This window comes from Manis pentadactyla, chromosome X (genome assembly GCF_030020395.1).
Source record: "Manis pentadactyla isolate mManPen7 chromosome X, mManPen7.hap1, whole genome shotgun sequence".
In the NCBI taxonomy this organism is placed as follows: domain Eukaryota; kingdom Metazoa; phylum Chordata; class Mammalia; order Pholidota; family Manidae; genus Manis; species Manis pentadactyla.
In genome coordinates this window covers 5705609-5726980 of record NC_080038.1, presented here as the reverse complement: position 1 = coordinate 5726980, position 21372 = coordinate 5705609, and the positions used below count along the sequence as shown (strand labels likewise).

The 21372-nt window shown below is 46.6% G+C and overlaps 1 protein-coding gene across 4 annotated transcripts in view; it reads right to left on the bottom strand.

The window, feature by feature from the left end:
- Positions 1-540: 540 nt before the first annotated feature.
- The window catches only part of CLCN4 (chloride voltage-gated channel 4), a 57894-nt gene continuing 37062 nt past the window's right edge, over positions 541-21372 (bottom strand). For 2 of the 4 annotated variants that reach the window (XM_036913004.2, XM_036913007.2), the window contains exons 9-13: positions 20683-21228; positions 18947-19133; positions 16940-17338; positions 10800-11016; positions 541-3814 (exon numbers count right to left, since the gene is read on the bottom strand). In XM_036913004.2, the coding sequence (XP_036768899.1) occupies positions 3724-3814; positions 10800-11016; positions 16940-17338; positions 18947-19133; positions 20683-21228 (1440 nt within the window). In that variant the 3' untranslated portion in view covers positions 541-3723. Of the gene's footprint in view, positions 3815-10799; positions 11017-11053; positions 12500-16939; positions 17339-18946; positions 19134-20682; positions 21229-21372 lie in introns of those variants that run through there. The other 2 variants (XM_036913006.2, XM_036913008.2) reach the window with 2 other exon arrangements.

Sequence of the window (21372 nt, the reverse complement as noted above, 5' to 3'; positions counted from 1 at the left end):
ACTCCCAGCACACCCAGGACAGCAGAGGGTTATCACCGCGCCAGGGAGAATGGAGTCTGCTTAGTGTTCCCCAAGTCAGATATACATGCTGCCCCTCATGTAAATCATTTCAAAGGTTCGAAGCTGGGTCTGATAAAACCCTGCCCATGCTAAATTAAAATGAAGGCATAACATTACAATTATGTCATTCAATAGTTCCCCTCCTGCCTTTCTCATCTTTTCCAGCTCAGCATCGGATAATGAATTCTGAGCAGAATTTGTGCATGTTGATAATTTAAAGAAACCAGTTCTCACCTAAGTGAAACAAACTGCTGGGAATTTTTCTGTTTCTGTGATTCATTAGGGCCAAAAATGTATCTTTTGACATGTCTTCTCCTTTGTAAGGTCTTTGGGAGGTACTGAACAGAGAAATTTGAGATGGCCTGATTCTAAATAATAGCAAACACTGAATATTGATTTACTTCTAGCACATTTACCTTTTCAAAGAAGCCACATGCACATGTGCTCTCCAGGCGAGGTACCAAAAAACACAAGAAATCCTTTCTTTCAGGATACTCTTTATTTGGTGTCTGTCCTACAACACATTTCCTTAGGAGTAGAGAGAACAAGAAATAGGTTGATGTGCCTCATTAAAGAACTCCTTTTCCATTATGCATTTGTTTGTTTACATAAAACACTAATTTAGAAAGAATCCAGGAAGTTCTACAAACATCTAAAGACTTTGGTTTTGCAAAAAGGAAAACAACACACTATTCTGAGAAATATTGATCTCACCTCCTCATCCTAGCTCTGCTCACATCGCTCATCAGATGGCCAGGCAAAGTGGATGGAGCTCTACGCGGGGGCACAGCAAACACCCTCAGCATCCCATCCCCACCCTTTCACAAAAGAGTGCCGAAGCGCTGTTCTCCAGTGAGCCTGTCTGAGGCCCCGGGCCGGTGGGCAAGACGACTGCCATGCTGGCAGGGCTTGAGGCGAGGAGGGCAAAGGCTCCGGCCACCCCACTGCACTCTCCCATCCTTGACCTTAGCCCGCCTGTCTGACCCTGGCCTCCTGTGGCAGAGAGCCAAACCCCCCAACAAATGAGAGGTTCAGCTTATGAAGGAAAACAAGGTTATTTCAGTCAAGTAACACTCCCAGCTGTCTCTGAGGAATTCACAGACATCTCTAGACTAAGCCCTGGGAAGGAGGGCAACTCCCCTCAGTGACCTTGGCATAGGTAACCTACCCCTCCACCCCTCCGCCGCCTCAGCTGGGGGAGGAGGACATTCTGTGGTTTCGCTGCCCTCAGCTATCAGTTCACTGTTCCGTGCTCTTTCCTGAAACTCCTTATTTCAGCTAAAAGGGCATCCTGGATTATATAAATCCAGGCTATGACTAATACTGTTTGGGGAGGCCATGCAGGAGTAAGAGGGAACTACATGAAGCAATCTTTAAGACCTTTTAAGACTTAAAGTCCAGGGAAAATCCAGCTTCACTTGCACATGTTCCATGGAAACCCCAATAACAATGCTAATATGATCTGTTACTCGGTACTTACATGCGCTGCATGAGATACCAAAGACTGAATTCTCTACTACTGACCGGTATTTCCACACTGAAGTGGCTATTTGATATTATTTTTAAGGGGGCCAATTACAGAAACAAATTTTCCATGGTTTGTCAGCATGATCTGACTTAAACTTTTTTAACCTAGAGAACACATCAGATATCTCTTACATCGACTAGAAGTTCCAGAGAAACCTGCCTGTAGCTGGATTTTTATCCAAAATGAACATTTTCATTAGGAATGATGGATTCAGAGCGGGAGTTGTAGGTCAGACCTGAGCAAAGGGGTGGGGGCTGTAAGCTTAGAAGAGAGTGTTTAGAGGGTTTGGCCAGAAAGAGTAGGTTAGACAAAAGGACAAGAACAGGGCACAATGATGGCCTCTCCTATGGCAAACAACGTTTCCCTCCCCAGGACCAATGTCGCTCCTTATTTAGAGAACCTACATTTTGTTCGGAGACTAATATGCCTAGCTGCAATTTTCCTTCGCACACTCACGTGCCACTAGGGGAGCCGCATGACAGAACTCTAGCCAGTGGCTGTAAGCCGAGCATCTCCGGGAAAGCTTTGCCTTCCTGATGTGGACACTGCACCTGTTACGTGCCTCTTCCTCCCTCTTCCTGTTTAGAAAGCCGTTCTGTGACCACCTTGTGACTCTGAGGCAGTACGCCAAGGACAAAGGACAAGGGGTGGTGGAAAAACTACCAGCGTGGGACCCCTTCCTGTCCTGGAGACAGCCCTCAGTGCCCACCGCAGGTTCGGCCTTAGGCTCTTCACTCCATCACGTGTCCTCCACTGCTCACCTGGTCCATCAGCACCCAATGATGAGAGGACAGAAGATGAGGACTCAGGAAAAAGGGAAGAACAAAGACTGAAGTCAAAGGGCGAGGTGGGTAACTCTTAACAGATCACACAGTGGGGCTAAAGCACAGCTTAATTCCTTCCCACAGAAAAGACTGAACCCTGACTAAAAGAATAAATGTATCACAAATTCAGTAGAAAGATGCCAGCGCTCAAATTGGCTGTCTAAAACTGAACTCTGTCCTTCCATGCTTCAATTGCTGGTGTGAAAGTGCACACTAGCACATTAAAGCAGACGTTTTGCATCCTACGGAGAAGATAATGGAACAGATTTAGAATCAATTTAGTATTTCTCTTGCAATCCATTTGTAGGAGCTCCCACTGAGAACTCGTATGCCTTCCCCCTCTCTGCAGCCATATTTTATAAGATCTGAGAGGAAAAATAAGCAGTACCACTGGGCAGCCCGCTTTGACTTTTGTATATGCTATTTGGAAATTAGAGCACACTTATAGAAAGCTGGCAGCACACAGGATATACGGTCCATGGAAGGTGCTAGACTAATCCATATTTAAGAATGCCAAGCAAGAATAACAACTGAATGCAGCAAATGTAATGGGGATTCAAGTCAATGAGCGGGTGTGTATATCCTCAGAATAAGGAGGAACCCCTGGGTGTGGGAGAAACAGTGCCGCGCCAGACTCTCCAAGAGTTCATCGTGCAGCCCCAAGGTGCTGGTCTGCCAGAGAGAAATGATTTCTTCATATTCAGCATAGCAGGTAACCCGGCGCTGGTTCAGGAACTGATGGAGAAGGAAAACAACAGGCTGAAATGGGCAGTCACGAGTGAACCCACTGGCATTCTTGCAGCCTTCATTATGTCCAAATTTCTTTCTCTTTTCCAACAAAGTTAAGTGCAAATATCTTTAGTCTTTAGTCTAAATGTTTAGTGACAGAGAAGCCAAATTTCAGGAAGTAGTTCATAAGGATGCTGACATACCCACACCCCTCTGCCTTTGGGACTCAAAGCTTCACAGAAATCAGCCTTGATCAGAAGGGGCAAACGTTTCCTGACTAAGCATTTGTGTTCCACGGCCCTGCACAAACTACATCGTTTACACCCTCCTGCAAGACCCCATAGCTAGTAAACTCATTAAGAAACACAGCTTGAAACTCCTAAGGGGTTAAAGCTATAAAACGCCAACTCCTTGATGTGTTTTTTTTTTTTAAGTTGCATCCTCCTTCCCAGTCAAACAAAGCTTTTGTTTCCACTGCCCCCAGTGCATGATGGTTCATTAGGATAATAACGTATCATTTGTTTATTTCTTTTAAAATGACACAGTCATTGTGTTTTTCTCAAAATAATTGCCACCCTGTTGCTAATTGAACATGATAGATTCAGGGTCTTGGTTCGCCATCTGGGCCATATGTCTCAGGACATCCTTTTTCGTGATGATGCCAAGAAGCCTCCTGGAAAAGAAACAAAACAGAGAAAAGAGGTCAGAATTGCAGTATGGACTCATGCCTGTCCGGAACCTGATGCCAACTCCACCTGGGCACACAGAAAGACAACATTCACCAGCTTCCCTCGTGGTTGGTGGGGCCAGCCAAGGGAGCTCTGGCCAATGGCATGTGGGTACAGGTACGAGAGTCCCCTCCCGGGCCACCTGCATTTCCCTCAAATTCTCTCCCCATCTGCCAGCCAGAGGCAGAGGAGCCTGGAAAGGACTCGGAGGTCACAGAAGACTGACTTAGGAGCCACCAGACTCAAAGGCCCTGGGTCCTTGACTGACTGCATGGTGAGGAGCCCACACCTGCTGCAACCCACACTGATGTGACGTGGGAGAGGAAATGACCGCTGTGTTAGACCACTGAGACTGCAAGCTTGTTTATTACAGCTGTAAACCTATGGTGACTGATAGACTCTCTCAAATTTGAAGACTACAATCAATTTTAAAAGGACTTATGAAAGCCATTGTCAATATGTCCACACCACAGAAATTCCTTGTATAAAAGGTAATTTAAATGTAAGATAACAATTGATTCTATTTTAAATCCTCCTTACTAGAAGGGTAAAGTTTGACATTCATCTCTAATCACGTATGCAAATCACCCCCTCTTCCAAAATTCCTTGCTTTCAACTTACAAAAACAATGCCATCTCCCAGGGTCACTTGCATAGGGCCACCTAGACTACACATGGCACGACTCATGGGAGCACTGTTCACAAACACTACTGTAAACTGTGCCCCTGGGTTACTCGGTACACACTGGCACAACCACTCCCAGCAGCCCTTGCCTCACTATGGATTTTATTAAATACTTAAATGACCACCTGCTGGAACAAATCATGTCCCCTGGGAAAGGTGCAAGGTTTGAAAGAAGGGTATGTGCATGCTTTTTGGAGAAAAGTCCTGTGGCCAAATCAGCTGGCAAAATGCTGCTCACCATATCTCCATCATACCCAAGAAAAGGGGAACGGAGAAGTGAACAATGGCAATCTCACGCTGAAATACCATACAGCCAGTAAACTGACAGGTTTCTACTCTGTAAAAGGATGGTTTACAAAGGAATTCACAAAACACAATTGTAAATACAATGTCACTTATCTAATTAAAGCCCAATTAGCAAACTCATTTCTTACTAACACAAAGTGTTACGAAGAGGGATGCAGTATTCAAGTCAATAACATCTGGTGAAATGGACACTGGTTAGTGAAACTGTCAGACCAGAATTCTGACTTCTTTGTCCCTGACCACACTGGACCTTAAACAATCTTGAGAAAGTGACTGCTTTTGGGGGTTACTTTCCCCATCTATCACACTGGAGGAGAGAGCAGATACTATGTCTTGCCCTCCATCTCACAGGAACATCTTCAGGGAAGAGAAAGACAGCAAAAGAGGCCTTTAAAAGCATGCTAAACAAAAAGAATGACAATATAGATGACAAAACACTGATGGAAAGGGTCATGACTCTACCATGATAATCAAAAAAAGTGGGAGTGAATGTAAAAAGCAGGACAGAATTAGAAAATCAACATTTTTCAACCCCTAGTATAATAACTAGTTCAGTCAATAATTATCAGTGGACTCCAAAACCATTGCTAGAAAAAGAAAATTCATATGGCTCCAAGTATCTCTCCACAGAGCACATACAGAGAGAAAAATGTCCCTCTACAATGGAAGGCTCTGGCCATCACCACCCCATCCAAGTCATGGAGCTTAGCACCCACAGAGTTGGAAAAGCTGATATTATGACGTCATCTATGTTGGAACGTTGCCAAAAACCACTAAACCAAATCAAACCATGAGGAAGCAATCAAACAAATTCAGAATATAATACTGGTCTGGACTCTTCATAAAAATCTACGTCATAAATAACAAACAAAAAAGGGCAGGGAGCTATTCTAGACAAAAGACTAAAGAGACAAAACAACCAAATGCTATGTGTGAAACTTTGGTATAAACTGGATAATGAGTTATTGTCAATTTTGTGTAATTATGATTTAGTGGTTATATAAAAGAATGGCCTCACTCTTAGAAGATATTCACTTCATTCATATTGCCAAAACTTGGCAAAACCAAGAAGTCTTTCAGTATGTGAATGGATAAACAAATCATGGCATATCCAGACAACGGAATCTTTTTTTTCCTTTATTAAGGTATCATTGATATACAGTCTTATCAAGGTTTCACATGAGCAACATTGTGGTTTCAACATTCACCCACATTATCGAGTCCCCCACCCATACCCCATTGCAGTCACTGTCCATCAGCATAGTAAGATGCTATCGAGTCACTACTTGTCTTCTCCATGCTGTACTGCCTTCCCCGGGACCTACCTATATTCAGACAATGGAATCTTATTCAGCGCTAAAAAGAACTGAGCCATCGAACCATAAAAAGACGTGGAGGAACCATAAATGCATTTTACTACGTAAAAGAAGCCAGTCTGAAAAGGTTACACACTGTATGATGCCAATTCTACTACATTCTGGAAAAGGCAAAACTATAGGAGACAATAAAAGGACCAGTGGTCGCCAAGGGTTTGGGGGAGGGAGAGATGAATAGGCAGGGCACAGAGGGTTTACAGGGCAGTGAACCCACTCCGCACGATACCATAGTGGTGGATGCATGTCATTATGCATTTGTCCAAACCCAGAGAATGTACAACACCAAGAGTGACCCTAATGTAAACTATGGACCTTAGTTAATAATAATGCATCAATATTGGTTCATCAATGGCCACAAATATAAGACACTAATGCAAGTTGTTAACAGTAAGGGAAATAGGGCACAAGAGCAGGTAGGTGGGAATGCTGTACTTTCTGCTCAGCTTTTCTGTAAGCCTAAAACTGCTTAAAAAATAAGGTCTATTAAAGAAAACAAAACCCTCAGGGGGAAAAAAGTAGTTGCCTGAAGGGAGAAGGGTGGTTAGTAGTAAAGAAGGGTAAAGCCAGGAATGGTTTTTCATTCCAGCTGTTTAGAGCTACTTGACTTTAACCATGTTCATATTTTACTTTAAGTACATTTCTAAAATTTATCAAAATGCAGTAAAATTGAAGATGCCCCATAAAATAAGACGCCGTTATAGTAAACCTGCCCAGGCAAGTGTGAGTCCTTAGTCCCGGCTGCCATAACAAAGCACCACAGACTGGGGGCGCCTAACAACAGGAATGTATGTTCTCACAGCTGGGGAGGCTGGGGGTCAAGATCAAGGTGCTGGCAGATTGGGTCTCTCCAGAGGGCCCTCCCCTTGGCCTGCAGTCAGCTGCCTTTTTGCTGTGTCCTCACAAGGCCGTTCCTCTGTGCCAGCATCCCTGGTGTCTCTTCCTCTTCTTATAAGGACCCCAGTCCCATCAGATTAGGGCCCCACCCTTAGGGCCTCATTTAAACTTAATTATCTCCTTAAAGACCTCCATCTCCAAATACAGTCACACTGGAGTTTAGGGCTTCAACATATGAACTCAGGGTGGGGAGATGACACAATTCTATCCATAACAGTCCTTCGACTCCCTTTACAATCAAAAAAGGCATCATTGTAATTCAAGCAGCGCATGCCTGTAATACCACTAAAAAGCTGCGGTCGGGCTGCGGTCGGGAGAGAATGGGGGCAGCGGGACTACTGGCCCCTCAGACGTGGACCACCAAAGGCGTGTCTGGCTGTGGTGGGAAGGGGCTCTGCTGCCAACCAACTAGTGGATAGACCCTCAACTGAAAATACTCTTTTGTCCTCTTTGCCATTTATTTATTACTTGAAAGCCATTTATTTATTACTTGAAAGCCCTTCATTTATTTATTTATTTATATTACAGTCCCCTCTAGAACACCTGGGTAACACCACTTAAACTGGATTATGTCCATGTTCCTTCGTAGATGACAAGCTCCTTGGCTTTACTATTTGTTTTTTACCTGTTTGAGCCTTCTCCCGTTCTCAAATAGATGCTCAGTAAGATACTGATTAAGCCAATGTTGCCTTGAAACAAATATGACTCGCTAGTGCTTGCAAAGTGATGAGCACTCTACTAACACACACGCATGTGCACCCTTCCCACATCTATACAGCCTGGCTGCCATTCCTTTATCTTCACTCTGGAGAGAGTATCAGAAGATCAGCCATTTGCCAGAGCAGTCCTGACAACCTCCTCTTAAAGCTCTGTAACTATGTCTGGAAGTGAAGCTAGTTAAAGCTGTTCTGGGGGAATGTGAGTTCAGGAACTGCCTTAGGGTCGGGCATAAATTGTGCCCTGGCCCATGACAATAATTATCACAAAGGAAGAAAGCTGAACATCCACCCAGGCAGAGGCAACCTCAAATCCAGCAGGGTTCTTAGTGGCGTGAAATGTCCTATTTGATTTAAATCAAGTGTTTGAACTTGCAGCCCCTGTGGGTAGGAGTTCAAGTGAATCTGGTGAATGATAAACAGCCAATCTGTGACCATGAATGTAATTCAGATTAGAGCAACTGGGCTCTTCTGGGAAGGCCACCCCCCGTCCATGTCCCTGAAGCCCACCTTGCAGGGCTTGGGGAATGCTGACACCATCTCCCCTGCTCGCTTTTCCTTTCTAGCTGCTCTTGGGAAAAATCCCACCCAAGTTCACGCATAGCCCCTGCAGGCCCCCTAGACTCTGGCATCTGGGGATAAAGACCTCTGTGGTTCCTGGTCTGGTTTCACGGTTACCTTGGACCCCAGGCCCTGAGAAATCCTGCAGATGATGCAGGTCAACGGGATGGGCTGGGGCTCTGAGTCACAAGCAGGGATGGCACATGGTGATGGAATCCATCAAAAAGGCAAGCTGGCTCGAGACATGCCTGCCCTGGCTGAAAGCCCAAGGAGATGAAAGGCCCCGCAAACAAGGATCCCTTGCCAGCACTAATGTATCAGCATCTGTGTTTGTTTAAAATATGGAAAGCGAGAGAGAGTGCGATTTTGTTTTCTCGCAGAACATTCGGAGCCAATTTCAGCACCCAGATCTTCGCAGGAAAACCTCATGGGTTTCTGTGAGGTGTGAGCGGGTGTTAAGGGCAGAATTTCCTGCCAGGACTGGAATTCCAATGATAACTGACATTGAGTTATTATTTTAAAGGAAAAGAGAAACTGCTGTATACTTGTGATCACAGCAGTATCTACGCCGAGCACTGGAAATTCAAGTACATTCGTGGGCTTCAGTGCTTTGCCAAATGTAGTCCCCTGAGCAGCAGCGGCCCCTGGGAGCTCGTTAGAAACATACATTCTCGGGCCCCTGACAGACCTGAGGGTTCAGGAACTGCAGTGGGCCTGGCACTCTGGGTTCAACCTGGACCTTTAACCCTCTGGGGGTTCTGACACACATTCAAGTTTGTGTTCCTCTAAATATCACCAGCAGAAATGGTCCCTAGCCTCAGACACTTATTTGTTCCTCACCAATTGTCCTACCCATGTGCAAGACACCCCAGAGCTAAGGAGGACACTTGTCCTGTCGGCCCATGTCACTTCCCTGGGTCAGGGTGAAAATCTACACCTGGTAGAGCCCTCACCGCTGTCACCAGGAAGAAAGGCAAGCAAGGAAGTGTCACTCATTTGGCTATTCACAGGCATCCGGTCCAGGGCCACTCGATGGCAGCACTGGTAACATTTGGGGCCAGATGATTCTTTGTCGTGATGCGGGCCGTCCTATGTACAGTAGGGTGCTGAATGGCATCCCTGGCCTCTACCCACTAGATGCCGGTAGCATCCCCCTCCCTGTTGGGACACCCCAAATCTCTTGGGGACAAAATCACCCTGGTTGAGAACTTCGGGGTTAAACTGGAGTGTGCTGGCTTTGGAAATGTAAATGACATTAATTGGAGTTAACCCTCTGGATTCTATAAAGGCCCAAACTAAAGGGAGGGTACCAATGTCCCCTGCTGCCCCCAGCCCTTAAGGAGTAAGCAGGGCATACAACCCTATCTAGGCTACCCTGACTAATGTTCCTCCACCCAACTTTCTGAGGCCGTGGAATTTGGGGTAGACCTCTGAGCCCAAAGAATGGCCCTCGGCACTGCGCCTCTCACGGCACCCAAACCTTTGAGCATTGTTTGCAGTGCTGGCTTTCTGGTTTGCGATACCACAAAGCAGAAGTAATTTTGCTGCAGCAGAAACAATGCCATGGGGCCACTGAGTCTTAGCCTTCCTACAAGGTTAGTTTTGAAAATATGAAGTTGTTTTGAGCCCACTGATATATTAGGGATTGATCTGAACATAATGGGAATTTCACATCTGCTTACGGGTGATCACATTCACAAGAAACTCCAGGTGAATGCAGAAAACCACCCAGCTGAGCCCAAAACACTGGCAAGCTGCAGCCCTCACAACACCCCTGCCACAAGCCAACTTTAGGGTTTTTTCCAGGTCAAGTGACATATTTATTGTCACAGGGATATATTTCTTAACCATGTAATGTGTTTAAAACAGTACTACCATTTTTATTAGATTCCCACCTCTCCTTTTTAATGTGCCACTGATGAAGTTGTTGACTGTCATGCACCTGACCCTATTTTTCTCCTAAGTCCTGTGGTTTTCATTGCTTATTTTTGCATAGCACCACAATTCTGAGGAACACATATCACACTACAGCAGAACAGGTTGTGCCTTCCCCCAAGCCAACTGCCACCCAAGTGGTAGAAAAGCAGCCGCAAGCCCTTCTCCTCTGGCTCTTCCCCGTTTTGTCTCAACCTTCAGCTTCATCCCCAAAAGCAGCCATAACCTGGAAGCATCTCCACCTTCCCCGGATGCACTGGCGACCCTGCACTAAGTTCCCAAAGGTCCCTGTCACTTCCTTCTCAGTGTTCTCAGCACAACTTTCTGACACCCTCTCCCAAGTACATGGCCAACCCAGTCAACTGTCCCTTAAGGACTGAGACCATGTATCATGCATCTTGTTCCTTCCAGATTCTGATCACAGCACACATTTCATCAACAGCTATCTGGCCACTCACCCACTCCGTGTCACCAGGCACTGTCGAAGCCCCAGCTTCCGGAAGATGTCCACCACCGTCTCCATGGGGGTGTGGTCCGTGACTGTGAAAGGGCTGAGGTTCAGGACGCGCCGCAGCTTTAGGGGGTGTGGGCTGTTAGCCGGCAGCTCGGGGGGCTCCTCCGTGAAGTACATGATGGAATTGCTCACGATGCCCTCCTGCCTCTGCCTGGCATTCTCTAGAATGGGTAAGCAGGAACAATAAGCCACACAAAAATCCCTTGCTTAGCAACTCCCCCTACCCTGTACCCAGAGGAGTCTTCCCTCTACCCATATCCCAGAATCTCACAGAGCAGGGGTCCAGAGGGCAAGCTCCACGTTCTTAATGAGGGGCATCAGCCAAACATCTGTGAAGCTAATGCTGTGCAAAGGCTGCCTGCTGTGACCCGATGGTCATGGCCAAAGTCTTAAAAGATGGGCCTGACCAGGATGGCTCCCCTGGGGCAATGCGCTGTTTCCCCCGGCCTCTGGGGCACCCAGAAGGCCCAGGGCCCTCCACTCCTGCTTTCCTATCCTCCCTCACCTCATTATGGGGTGAAGTTTGATGTGACGAGAAACCTCACCTCGCTACCCACTGACCTTAATACATTGTTTTTTTACGAACTAACTTTTAACTGCCCCAAGTGGCATTATGAGCCCCGAAAGGAACAGGAAATCAATAGGACCATCTAGGCTCGCAGCCCAGAAATGCAGCTTAATCCCAAATATGACTCTTGGGACCAAAGAAATAACCCTAGAAAAGCCACATCCCCCCACTCCTTGGATCTCCTCTCTTAAAAATGGGCCATTTTGTGGATTTCTCAAAGAAAGATAGTAAAACTGTTATGGTAACAATTAGCCTATTTCTATCTGTAGGCAAGGCCCTGTGAAAGAAAGCTGAAGAAATGTGAGGTAACAGGAACTCATTAGAAATACAGCTTCATGCAGTACTAAAAACCCAGGCTATTTTAAGTCACACATGAAATAAATCCATCGGTCTCAAGATATTTCTCCAAGGCGATTTTCCTTCTGTTGGAATTTTAATCTTTTTTTTTTTTTGGTTCATGGGAAAAGGTTAGGAAACATGTACAGCAAGGCTTGCCTTAAAATGGGTCCTGGTTTCTATAATACATTTCTTGCCTTCTCAAAGACTAGTATTCACCTATATTGTTCTTTGAGAAATAAAACTCTAACTGCCTGCTCTAAGACCATGTATTGCAATAGAGTACGCTAATGGAAAACTGGCGGCATTCAGGGTCAGGCTGAGTTTGAAAAAGGGTCTCTGATTAAAAGAAGAACTGAGGGCCCGCTGGGCAAATGCCTGTTCATTATGTGGGTCAGCTTAAATTTAGTTACATCAAATGGGATATGACTCAATCACAAATACCAGACAGCATGGATGCACAACATGATTTCAAATGCAGATGCTACAGGATTCATACTGTGTACTTCTCTCCTAAACCAAGATGGTTCTGTCCTGAAGCACTACGGCAGGGAGCGGCAACAGTCAACACACACTTATATGCTCGTTTTCATAGACAAGCAAAGAAGTGTGTGTTGACTGGATTCCCTAAAGTCTCATGTAACTGGGGTCCCATCTTTTTCAACAATCAGATGAATGTCAGGGTTGGATCAAGCCACAAACCTCAGTTAAGAACTGATCACCTAGACTTGCTGAATCCCCTATAAAACAAAACACAATTTAGCAAGATGTTAATCCACCTGTTGAAATAAATACCAACTTTGTATTTCCTCTGACTCTTCTGATTGGGTTAGAAGCCCTGATTCTATCAGCAGCCAGTTCAGTGGATTCTAGCTCACCAGGATCTGCCCAGTGACTGGACAATGCCTAGTATACAGTGCACACAAAACAGGTATTTGCCAAAAGGGTGTGTGAATCAATCAATCAACAAGTGGAGGCATCAGCAGGTAGGTCCACTAAGTGTCAGTGTACTTGGTTCTGCCTGCCATCTTGTAGAATGGAGCCGAGTTCACGTAGGAGGCATAAGGAAGAAGAGCCACATGTGACTCACTGCCGCACAGGAACTGAAGGCACCAGCTGGGGTCAGAGCTGGAGGTCTGGGCTGTGCTCCTTGCTACTCCCGGAGTGGCAACTGCTGCTCTCTCTGAAAGGGCTCTCTGCTAGGCCACCTGCAACTCTACTATCTTATCTTAAAACTTTGGACTTTGCCAGTGGACATGCTCCATACAGGCCAAAAGCTGGTGAACAGAAGACCAACAAGGAAGCTCTTCACATCTCTCTACAAGGGTGAACTCTGTACTCCCAGTTTGGACAAGAAATCACTGTCAGTCACCAAAATGCCTGCACAAGCTACAGTACGTGGGCTCCTGGTGGGCAGAGACCAGCCCCTGCCATCCCCATACTCCCTGCTCCCAGGGCAGTACCCGCGTGTGGCGGCCGTACAAGAAGTACTCGCTGTATAAACCAGCTCCTCGCCCAGGGGCTGATCCAGGGCTATGCGTATAGACTCCTACACCCGAGGGCCTCCCGTGGTAGAAAAGAAACCAGGAGAGAGAGGGAGAGAAAAGTTTACATGTGTAGAAGTCCTAAAAGCCAAGAAGGATGGCTTAGCTATGGCCTTCTTTGGTGTTAAGAATGTGGGTGCCTTTTTTTATTTTCCATTTTGTTTCTGATTTCCCCAGTATTCTATGAGTATATCTTACTTTCATTTTTTAAAAGGTAATAAACTTCATTTATAATTGCTTTAAAGATGAAATAGTTATAATACTTTTAAAGCTATCTTTAATATAGGAGGTTTGTTGTATATTCTACCAGATCTAGTATCAGTGGCCGCAGCTCCTGAAAACCGATGTACATTTTCTGACTGCCTACTAGGGTCATTTAATTTGACCTTCCACTTTCCAGCAGCCACATAATCATATGCCAGGTGCAGAGAAGGTAATGAAGAAAGTGTTGGTAAAGTGAATTTCACCAACTATGATAGGCCAAAAAGTTTTAAAGATCGGAAATAATCACATACCCAATAAGCTATTACAATGGCTGTAGAGCAATGGTTCTCAGCCATGAGCAATTTTGCCCACGCTCTTGAGGGACATTTGGCAGTACCTGGAGACATTTTTGGTTGCCCTAACTGGGGGATGAGGATGCTACTGGCACCTGGTGAGTAGAGCTCTCTCAGGGAGGCTACTAACGGGCAAGGACAGCCCCGCTCAGCAAAGAACAATCCAGCCATAAATGTCAATGGTGTTAAGGTTGAGAAATTCTACTTTAGAGTAATTCTGTTTTTAGGGAGGTAATAACGCTATCATCCTCTTCATTAAAAATGCCTCCATAAAACAGACACCAATTAACAAGAAAGGTTCAAATGGAAAACTGGAAGCAACTAGAATGGCAGTCAGTACAAAGACAATGTGATAAAAAAAAGTAAAAACTACTTAGAAGAAAAAGCAGATTATTTTATGACAAATTATACTTTACTTAAGCCTGGAGAAGTCCCTCTGTATGTTTCAATCTCCAGCAGAAAGAAGCAGATGAAACCACAGCTCTCCATGGCCTATTCCAGTAATTACTGGCCCTCCAGAAAGAAACCTCTTTACCGGTAAGCAGCCCATCCAAAAGATCCTATGTTCTTGCTCAGTCCTGGATGTAGATCCTCTTCTGCAAGAAAGCATCTTCCACATGCTGGAGAATCATCGTTAAATCATCCACCAGATGAAAAAAATGAGATTCCCTTAACTCCTGCCCGTAAATCTAACTTCCCATCCCTTTAATCATTTTTGGTCTTCCCACCAAGTCCTCTCTGAACCCATCCTCGCTTAACTGCGGAACTCAAGCCTAGAAGCGCTTGAGCCCTGCCGAGCACAGAAAAAGCCTCATATTTGCAAATAGCACCAAGAGGTTACAGGCCCCTTTACCAGGAATTGACAAGGGTCACATGTGGCCCCACATGTTAGTATAGGATGGTGAAGAGGGCCCAATTTTAGGTGGTGCTAATAAATTGCTCTCTAACAAAGACAACGGCTATGGTTTGGCAGTCCAGGTATGGATTGAAAATAACAAAACAAAATTTTCAGCTTCATGTGAGCAGTTGCTACAACTTTAAACATGAGATTAAGAAAAACCCTTATTTGCCACACCATTCTTTTATTATCCAAACTATCCTGGATCTATCATCTTTGCTCCTAATTCCCTTGAAAGTGAACTCAGCATGGGATACTTACTAGCTACATGCTAATATCATATTTCTGTATATGTTTCTATATATGCAAACGCATATAATTTTGCAAACACGGGTAATGAATTTCTCCATCAGAGTACAGGCACTCTTCTATTTCCACAGGTCAGAAAAACCGCTTTTCTGATTGCTCGGAGCAAAGCACTCCTTGACTTCCTACAAACCCTGTTAAACAGCAGCTCCTATACTATTTTTGGTCTGATTGAGAGCATATAGGTATTATTTACACTGCGTGTTGCCTCTTTAGACATTCCAAACATAGCTTCTAGGAGAGCACTGGGTTGGCAAGCTTAAATTTCTTCTCTAACCAGTTGATGACAATTTCCGCTTCCCACTTGATTGCAGTAATGGGTCTCAGCAAAATTAATGAGCTGTCTCTTAGCAGGTGTGCCTGGAGCGACACAACAGGTAATGGATTCCATGACATTTATTAGTTTAGTTTTTTAATTTCAGCCTTTGCTTAAAACTTCAGGAATTGAAACACTTTTTTAAAGGCTGCTGATTACATGATTTTAAAACAAACCCAATCGTTCTTGTACAGCTTTAAAAAAAGTTATTATCTATAAGACAGTATTTATGCCTAAAAGTACCTGCCTGTTAAGTGACAGGACCTAATAAAAAGAAGCATTTATAAATGTGCCATCGTGTCTAAAATATAAAATCAATTGTTGCTTTGCAGGATGTTTGAGCAACAAGCTAAAATTATTAGACAAAGTTTATCTAAACTCATTTTTATAAAACCTTCGATAAACATACTTTAAAGATATTTTAAAAGCTATTTAATGGCCCAAAGAGGTTTTAGAAATTCAAAGGGAGAGCGTTAGAAATAGTCAAGAAAGGGCAGGGATAAGCGAAGGGTTGTCTGGTGAAGGTGCTCCCAGCAGGGCACCCACAATCATACCCAGGCAAGTCCCGCTGGCAACCTTCAGGAACACTCTGGAAGGTGGGATATACAGTAAAATCATCACGTGCACACGAGCTGTGCCATGAGCCCCAGCCTACCGTGAGATGCTGGGATGGTGTGCAGATCATGCGAGCACACATGCCGAGCAGGATGGGATCTGCGCTCGGACTGCTGTCACAGATGCTGGTCCCACCCCCGTTTCATCAGGAGGCCCGGCAGGACTGCACCCAGAGGGCACCCTCCAAGGCTCACTGCTCCTCCCTGCCTGGGCCTCCAATGGCTCACACCCAGACCGTTGTCCTTCTACCCCCTGCTACCCCCTTCCAGTGTGGGCATCCCCAAGCTGACAGGACCCACCTATCTTTGGGACACCCACCTAAGCATCATCCCAAGTCACCAGCCTGCCCCTCAGCCCAGCTCAGCTTGGGTGGTGCACGAGCAGGGAGAGTGTCCCTCAGAACTGACCTGACATCTGCTCCTCCACCCACGTGGGCCCCTGCCTGGGAGAATCAGACATGAGGTCACAGAGTGACGTCAAGGGCTTGTGCCATGCCAGGGAGGCACCTGAGGCACAGTACCCACCGCTAATTTGGCAAGCCTGCCTGACAGTCTGTCTCTGGGACCAGCCAGCCCAGACAGTCACGGCTGTGTCTCTTCCTTCACAGCTCCTTACAGGGGCGGCAGCAGCTTGCCTCCTAGGGCAGTGGGCCCAGGCAGCTGCCTGCAAACGTGGCAGCCATTTGCCAGCCATCAATGCCTTCCCACATCACTCCTCACAGCTTGCAGGGAATGCAGAGTCTCGGGCCCCACCCCAGACCCACTGAATCAGACTCCGCATTTTAGCCAGATCCCCAGGTGATAGGAATATCCATCAAAGTGTGAGAGCCCCGCTTAAGGCCCTCTGACCTTTGTACATTCTCTCTAAGCTCTTTGAGAATTTGGGGCATCCAAAGGCGGCCATTAGTCTCTCAGTAAACTATGAGCTTTGCTCCCCTCACTCACTTATTGCCAGAATCAGCTCCCGTCTCTGGGCAAATCCAATGAGGCGCTCGGAATCCCTGGACACGACCACGGGGAAGCCGTTGTAGTCGGTCTCCTTGATGAGCGTCTCCACGTCCTCCACGGTCATGCTGTCCTGGGTGAGCACAGACAGTGGGGGCTCTCCCCGCCGTGGCCGCATGACGTCAGTGGCCAGTGTGCGGTGGGTGAACTCATCCTTCACGTCCAGAAATGGGTACCCATTTAAGTGGATGTGGGCCTCGTAGATGCCTTCTTTCCCAAAGGCATCAGCCACCCACTTGCTGGTCACAGCCGCCGCCATCAGGGGCACGATGTACTCCAGACCACCCGTTAATTCAAACATGATGACCACCAATGACACCGTCATCCTGGTAACTCCACCTGTGACCGAAGACAGGGAATGAAATTCTGAAACTCAGCTCTGGACCCTCAAGAGGGCATGAACGATGGAAACTGACAAGCTGCCTATAAATCCCCAACGCCTGCTCTGAGGAGATGGTAGACATGCTGCCCAAGCTCAGGCCTCTAGAACAGAGGCCAGGCTCTGTTGAACACAGCCTTGCCTCAGGGAGCCACTGACTGGAGGGCTCCTCCCCAGCGAGGGACTCCTGGGCTGGCTGTCCACCCAGGACCACAGCCCTGCTCTTTGGTGAATGGGTCCTGCGTGGGCTATGCAGGCTTCTGACTCGGCAAGCATGGCTCTCCTCCAGAACCCCAGAGGCTGGAAAACTGTAGAGATTCTTAGGAAACATACACAGGAGAGGGACCCATCCTTACCTCCCTTGGTATTCAAAGGGGAAATCCACACCGACGCCTACCTTCCCAGTGAGATTAAACTTGGGTTTCCCTACCTCAGCAGTAGGAATGTTTGGGGCTGGATAACTCTGTCGCTGGGCTATTCTTTCCACTACAGGGTGTGCAACAGCATCCCTGGCCCCCACCCACTATACACTAGTAACACCTCCTCAGGTGTACAACCAAAAAAGCCTCCAGTGTTCCATGTCCCTGAGAGGCACGACTGCCCCTAATTGAAAACCACTATTCCAATGGCACAGCTGCAAGATGGTGGGGATTCCATCAGCCTGGGTCCCTGAATGACTGAATGGAGAAGAGCCCTCTGCTACCTCAGTCACACACACACACACACAGTTGGTTCTCATTATTCACAGTAATTACAATCTATAAACTTGGCACAAACACTGAATTAGCAAATACTGAATCACTGCCCTAGGGGAAATATTATAAGGTTAGGTTCCTGTGAGCCTCTGGTCACAATATTTTTGTCAACCCACTGATACAAAACCTTATTTCATATGTGTTTCTGCTTATAGACATTTTATTTAGTGTGTATAGTTCACTCATTCACATTGAACTCATAGCTGACAGCACTGAAGGAAACTTCTCTAACACATATTTTCTCTGCAAGGCACATCCCAGCCTTCCTGCCCTTAGGTACACTAGACAGCACTTCAGCACTACACTGGGGGCCATTTTAAACAGCAAAAGCATTGATAAAAAGCACAAAAATGCAAAAACATGGCACTAAATAGACCACGTGAAGGACACTTGTGTCCAGTGTAAGAGCTGGAACAAGAAGGTGGACCTTCACCCTGTTCAACCTCGGCGGGCAATATGTGTACCAGACAACTGAAATTTTTCACCACTCTGCATGTGTCCAAGAATGACTGTGATAGCACAAGTACTGATTTAGGGGTCACAAACATATTTTAGCAAGTAGGAAAATTCCCCAATGTGGAATCATGAGTGATGAAGATCGCCTGCATATCATGAGCAAGATGTGTCTTGGTGTGTTAAACCACTGAGCTGCAGGGGTTTGCTTGTTATAGCAGCACAACCTGGCCTATCCTGAGAATGGAAATGCTCGAGCCCAGTCTTCCTTCCAGCCAGTCCTCTAAACCAGATCAGCCCTTGCAGTTGGCCCATCTCACCTTTCCTTGTGCCTCCCACCCCACCCCACCTGTGCTGTACCTAGGCAGGCTGCAGCTCCCACCATGGCATAAAGTCCTGGAGTGACACAGTCTGCTCCAGGCCGGCACCAGTTCCTAAAGATGATCCAGTCGTGGTGATGATAAGCCAGCTGCTCCACACCGATTCCCACCATCCTGCCTGCCATGGCTCCCACGGCCATACTGGGGATGAAGAGGCCTGAGGGGATCTCCAGGGAGCACAGACCAAAAAGAAGCATCAGGGAAAGAGTCTGAATTTCCACTTCCCCACCCCCAGTAAACACGGTAACCCCCCCTTCCTCCACAGGCTTGCATTTTGCTTCAGTCTTCAAAGGAGGCACAATGCTTGAAAATAAGTCAGCTGGGAAAAGGCAGAACAAGTGATTCTCCTGCTCAGTCAGTCCTATCTACTGTGACCTGGAGAGAATGCAATCTTACCCTTCCGTCTCCTCTCCTTCCAAAGCTGGCCTGGCTTGCCTGCTGTGAATTAAAGAATGAGAAGCCCCACAGCAAATAACATTCAAGGTGAGTGTCTGTTGTTAGACATACTCACCACTTTCTCTCTCCCCTTGCGCATCATTCAGATTAGCTTTTAAAATTAAATGTCAAGCCACAGCATGAAAATGGAAAAGGACGGCCTGCAACTGTTCACAGGTAAAATAAAGAAGCTGAATGCCCTGGATCTTCCAAAAAGCTCTTCAAGGGGATAAGGCCTCTTGAATATAGAGAGATGGTGTGGGGGGAACAGCTCCCACTTCCTAACAAAGTACATTTTCCAAAAAGTGCTCTGAATATTTTTGAGCCAGGTGAGAGGCAGAAAAGAAACAGACTATGTAAACTAAACTCTTGGTAATAAGCGTGTTTTATACTTTACTGTGTGAAAATACACTTTAATGTATCGAGTGGTTGGACATGTGCTACAGAACACGCCTGTGTTTGTGGAGGCTGCGTGTGACTCCCAATCCTGACTGGGAGCTACAAGTACACCCCCCAGACTGTCATCAATCTGAGGAGAGCAGCGGATCTTTAACCAAACCCCAGGCCACTCTGGATCCTCGAGTGTGATTTCTAGAGTTGGGATGTTCCTGAGAAAATGTTCCTTTCTGAGCTGCCCAATCTGACGGCAGATTAAATTAACATCTTCGAAGCAGACTTCTCCCAGCAGGCACCAAAAGATGCAGCTAGTGTCTTCCTCAGACATGAAAATAAACCCCTTTGCTAAGAGACGATGGATCAGAGACCATCAGCTGTTTAATATAAAGTCCACCCATTCTCGTTCTTAAGGTAAAAATTTAGGTTTGTGTTTGACAGTTACATACTCAAGTGTAAACGCTATACACAGTCTCTTAGACTTTCTCAAAATAAACGAATCTCAAAAATTCCATCCAAAAAGCCATAGTAATGGAACATGACAGGGCCTCTGGAAGGTTCTCAATATTCTGCTTCTGGTTCTGGGCGCTGCTGACACAAGCGCGTGTGTTGTGGAAGTTTGCCAAACTACGCATATCTCTCTGTGAATACCATACTCTGAGCCTTAGCTTTTTCACGGGTAAAATGGCATTAAAATCGCTATTTCTTGGGCTTGTTGTCACTGAAAGCATCGTTTCCTGTTGATTCAAAGAATGTCAAGTGCCCGGCACAAAGAGCACTCCCTACGGGGGCTCCCCTTTCCCTCCCGCCACAGTTGTATTCTGGCAAGCAGGTGCTAGCTACCCCAGGACCGGGGCTGCCCACGAATCTTCCTTCCCCTTCACTTACCTTCATGCCAAAGGTAAATATGGTAATGACGATTTTGAAGATCAGAGCCAGGGCCAGCTGCCACATAGCTGTGTAAACCCCGACCCCGGCTGGCCGGTCTGGGATGTCATCCACAGGCCGGGTCATGTTGGGGTCATTGATGTAGTCACAGAGCTGGGACGACTCGAGGGCCCCGCAGTCATTGAACAGCTCAGAAATGAGCTCGCTTGTGCTCCGGCGCGTGTAGGGGTTGGGGTAGGCGATGATGGCAGTGATGGCTGTCACTGTGATGACCTCCAGCACTGGGTACTTCCCCAGCCTGGTGGTTTTGCGCCTCCTGCACCAGGCGATGTTGCAGCGGATGAACAGCGTTCCCCACAAGCCCCCGAAGACCCCAAGCAGGATGAAGGGGAAGAGTTCAGCCATGTACCAGGGCGTGTGATATTCCACATAAAAGAGAACAAGGCGGCTGTTCCCAAAGGGGTTGATGGACCGCAGCGTGAAGGCTGCCACCAGGGCCGCAAAGAAGGACCTCCACAAGGTCTTCAAGGGGAAGTAGTAACTGACCTGTGACGAACAAGCAGGGAATTAGGGCCTGGCTGAAGGCAGCTGCCCAGAGCCCCAGCCCTGACTGGCAGCCGCCCCTGGCACGGGGCATGAAAGTCCCACTCGAGACCAAAGATAGGCAGTACTCGCTACTCAATCTGGGCC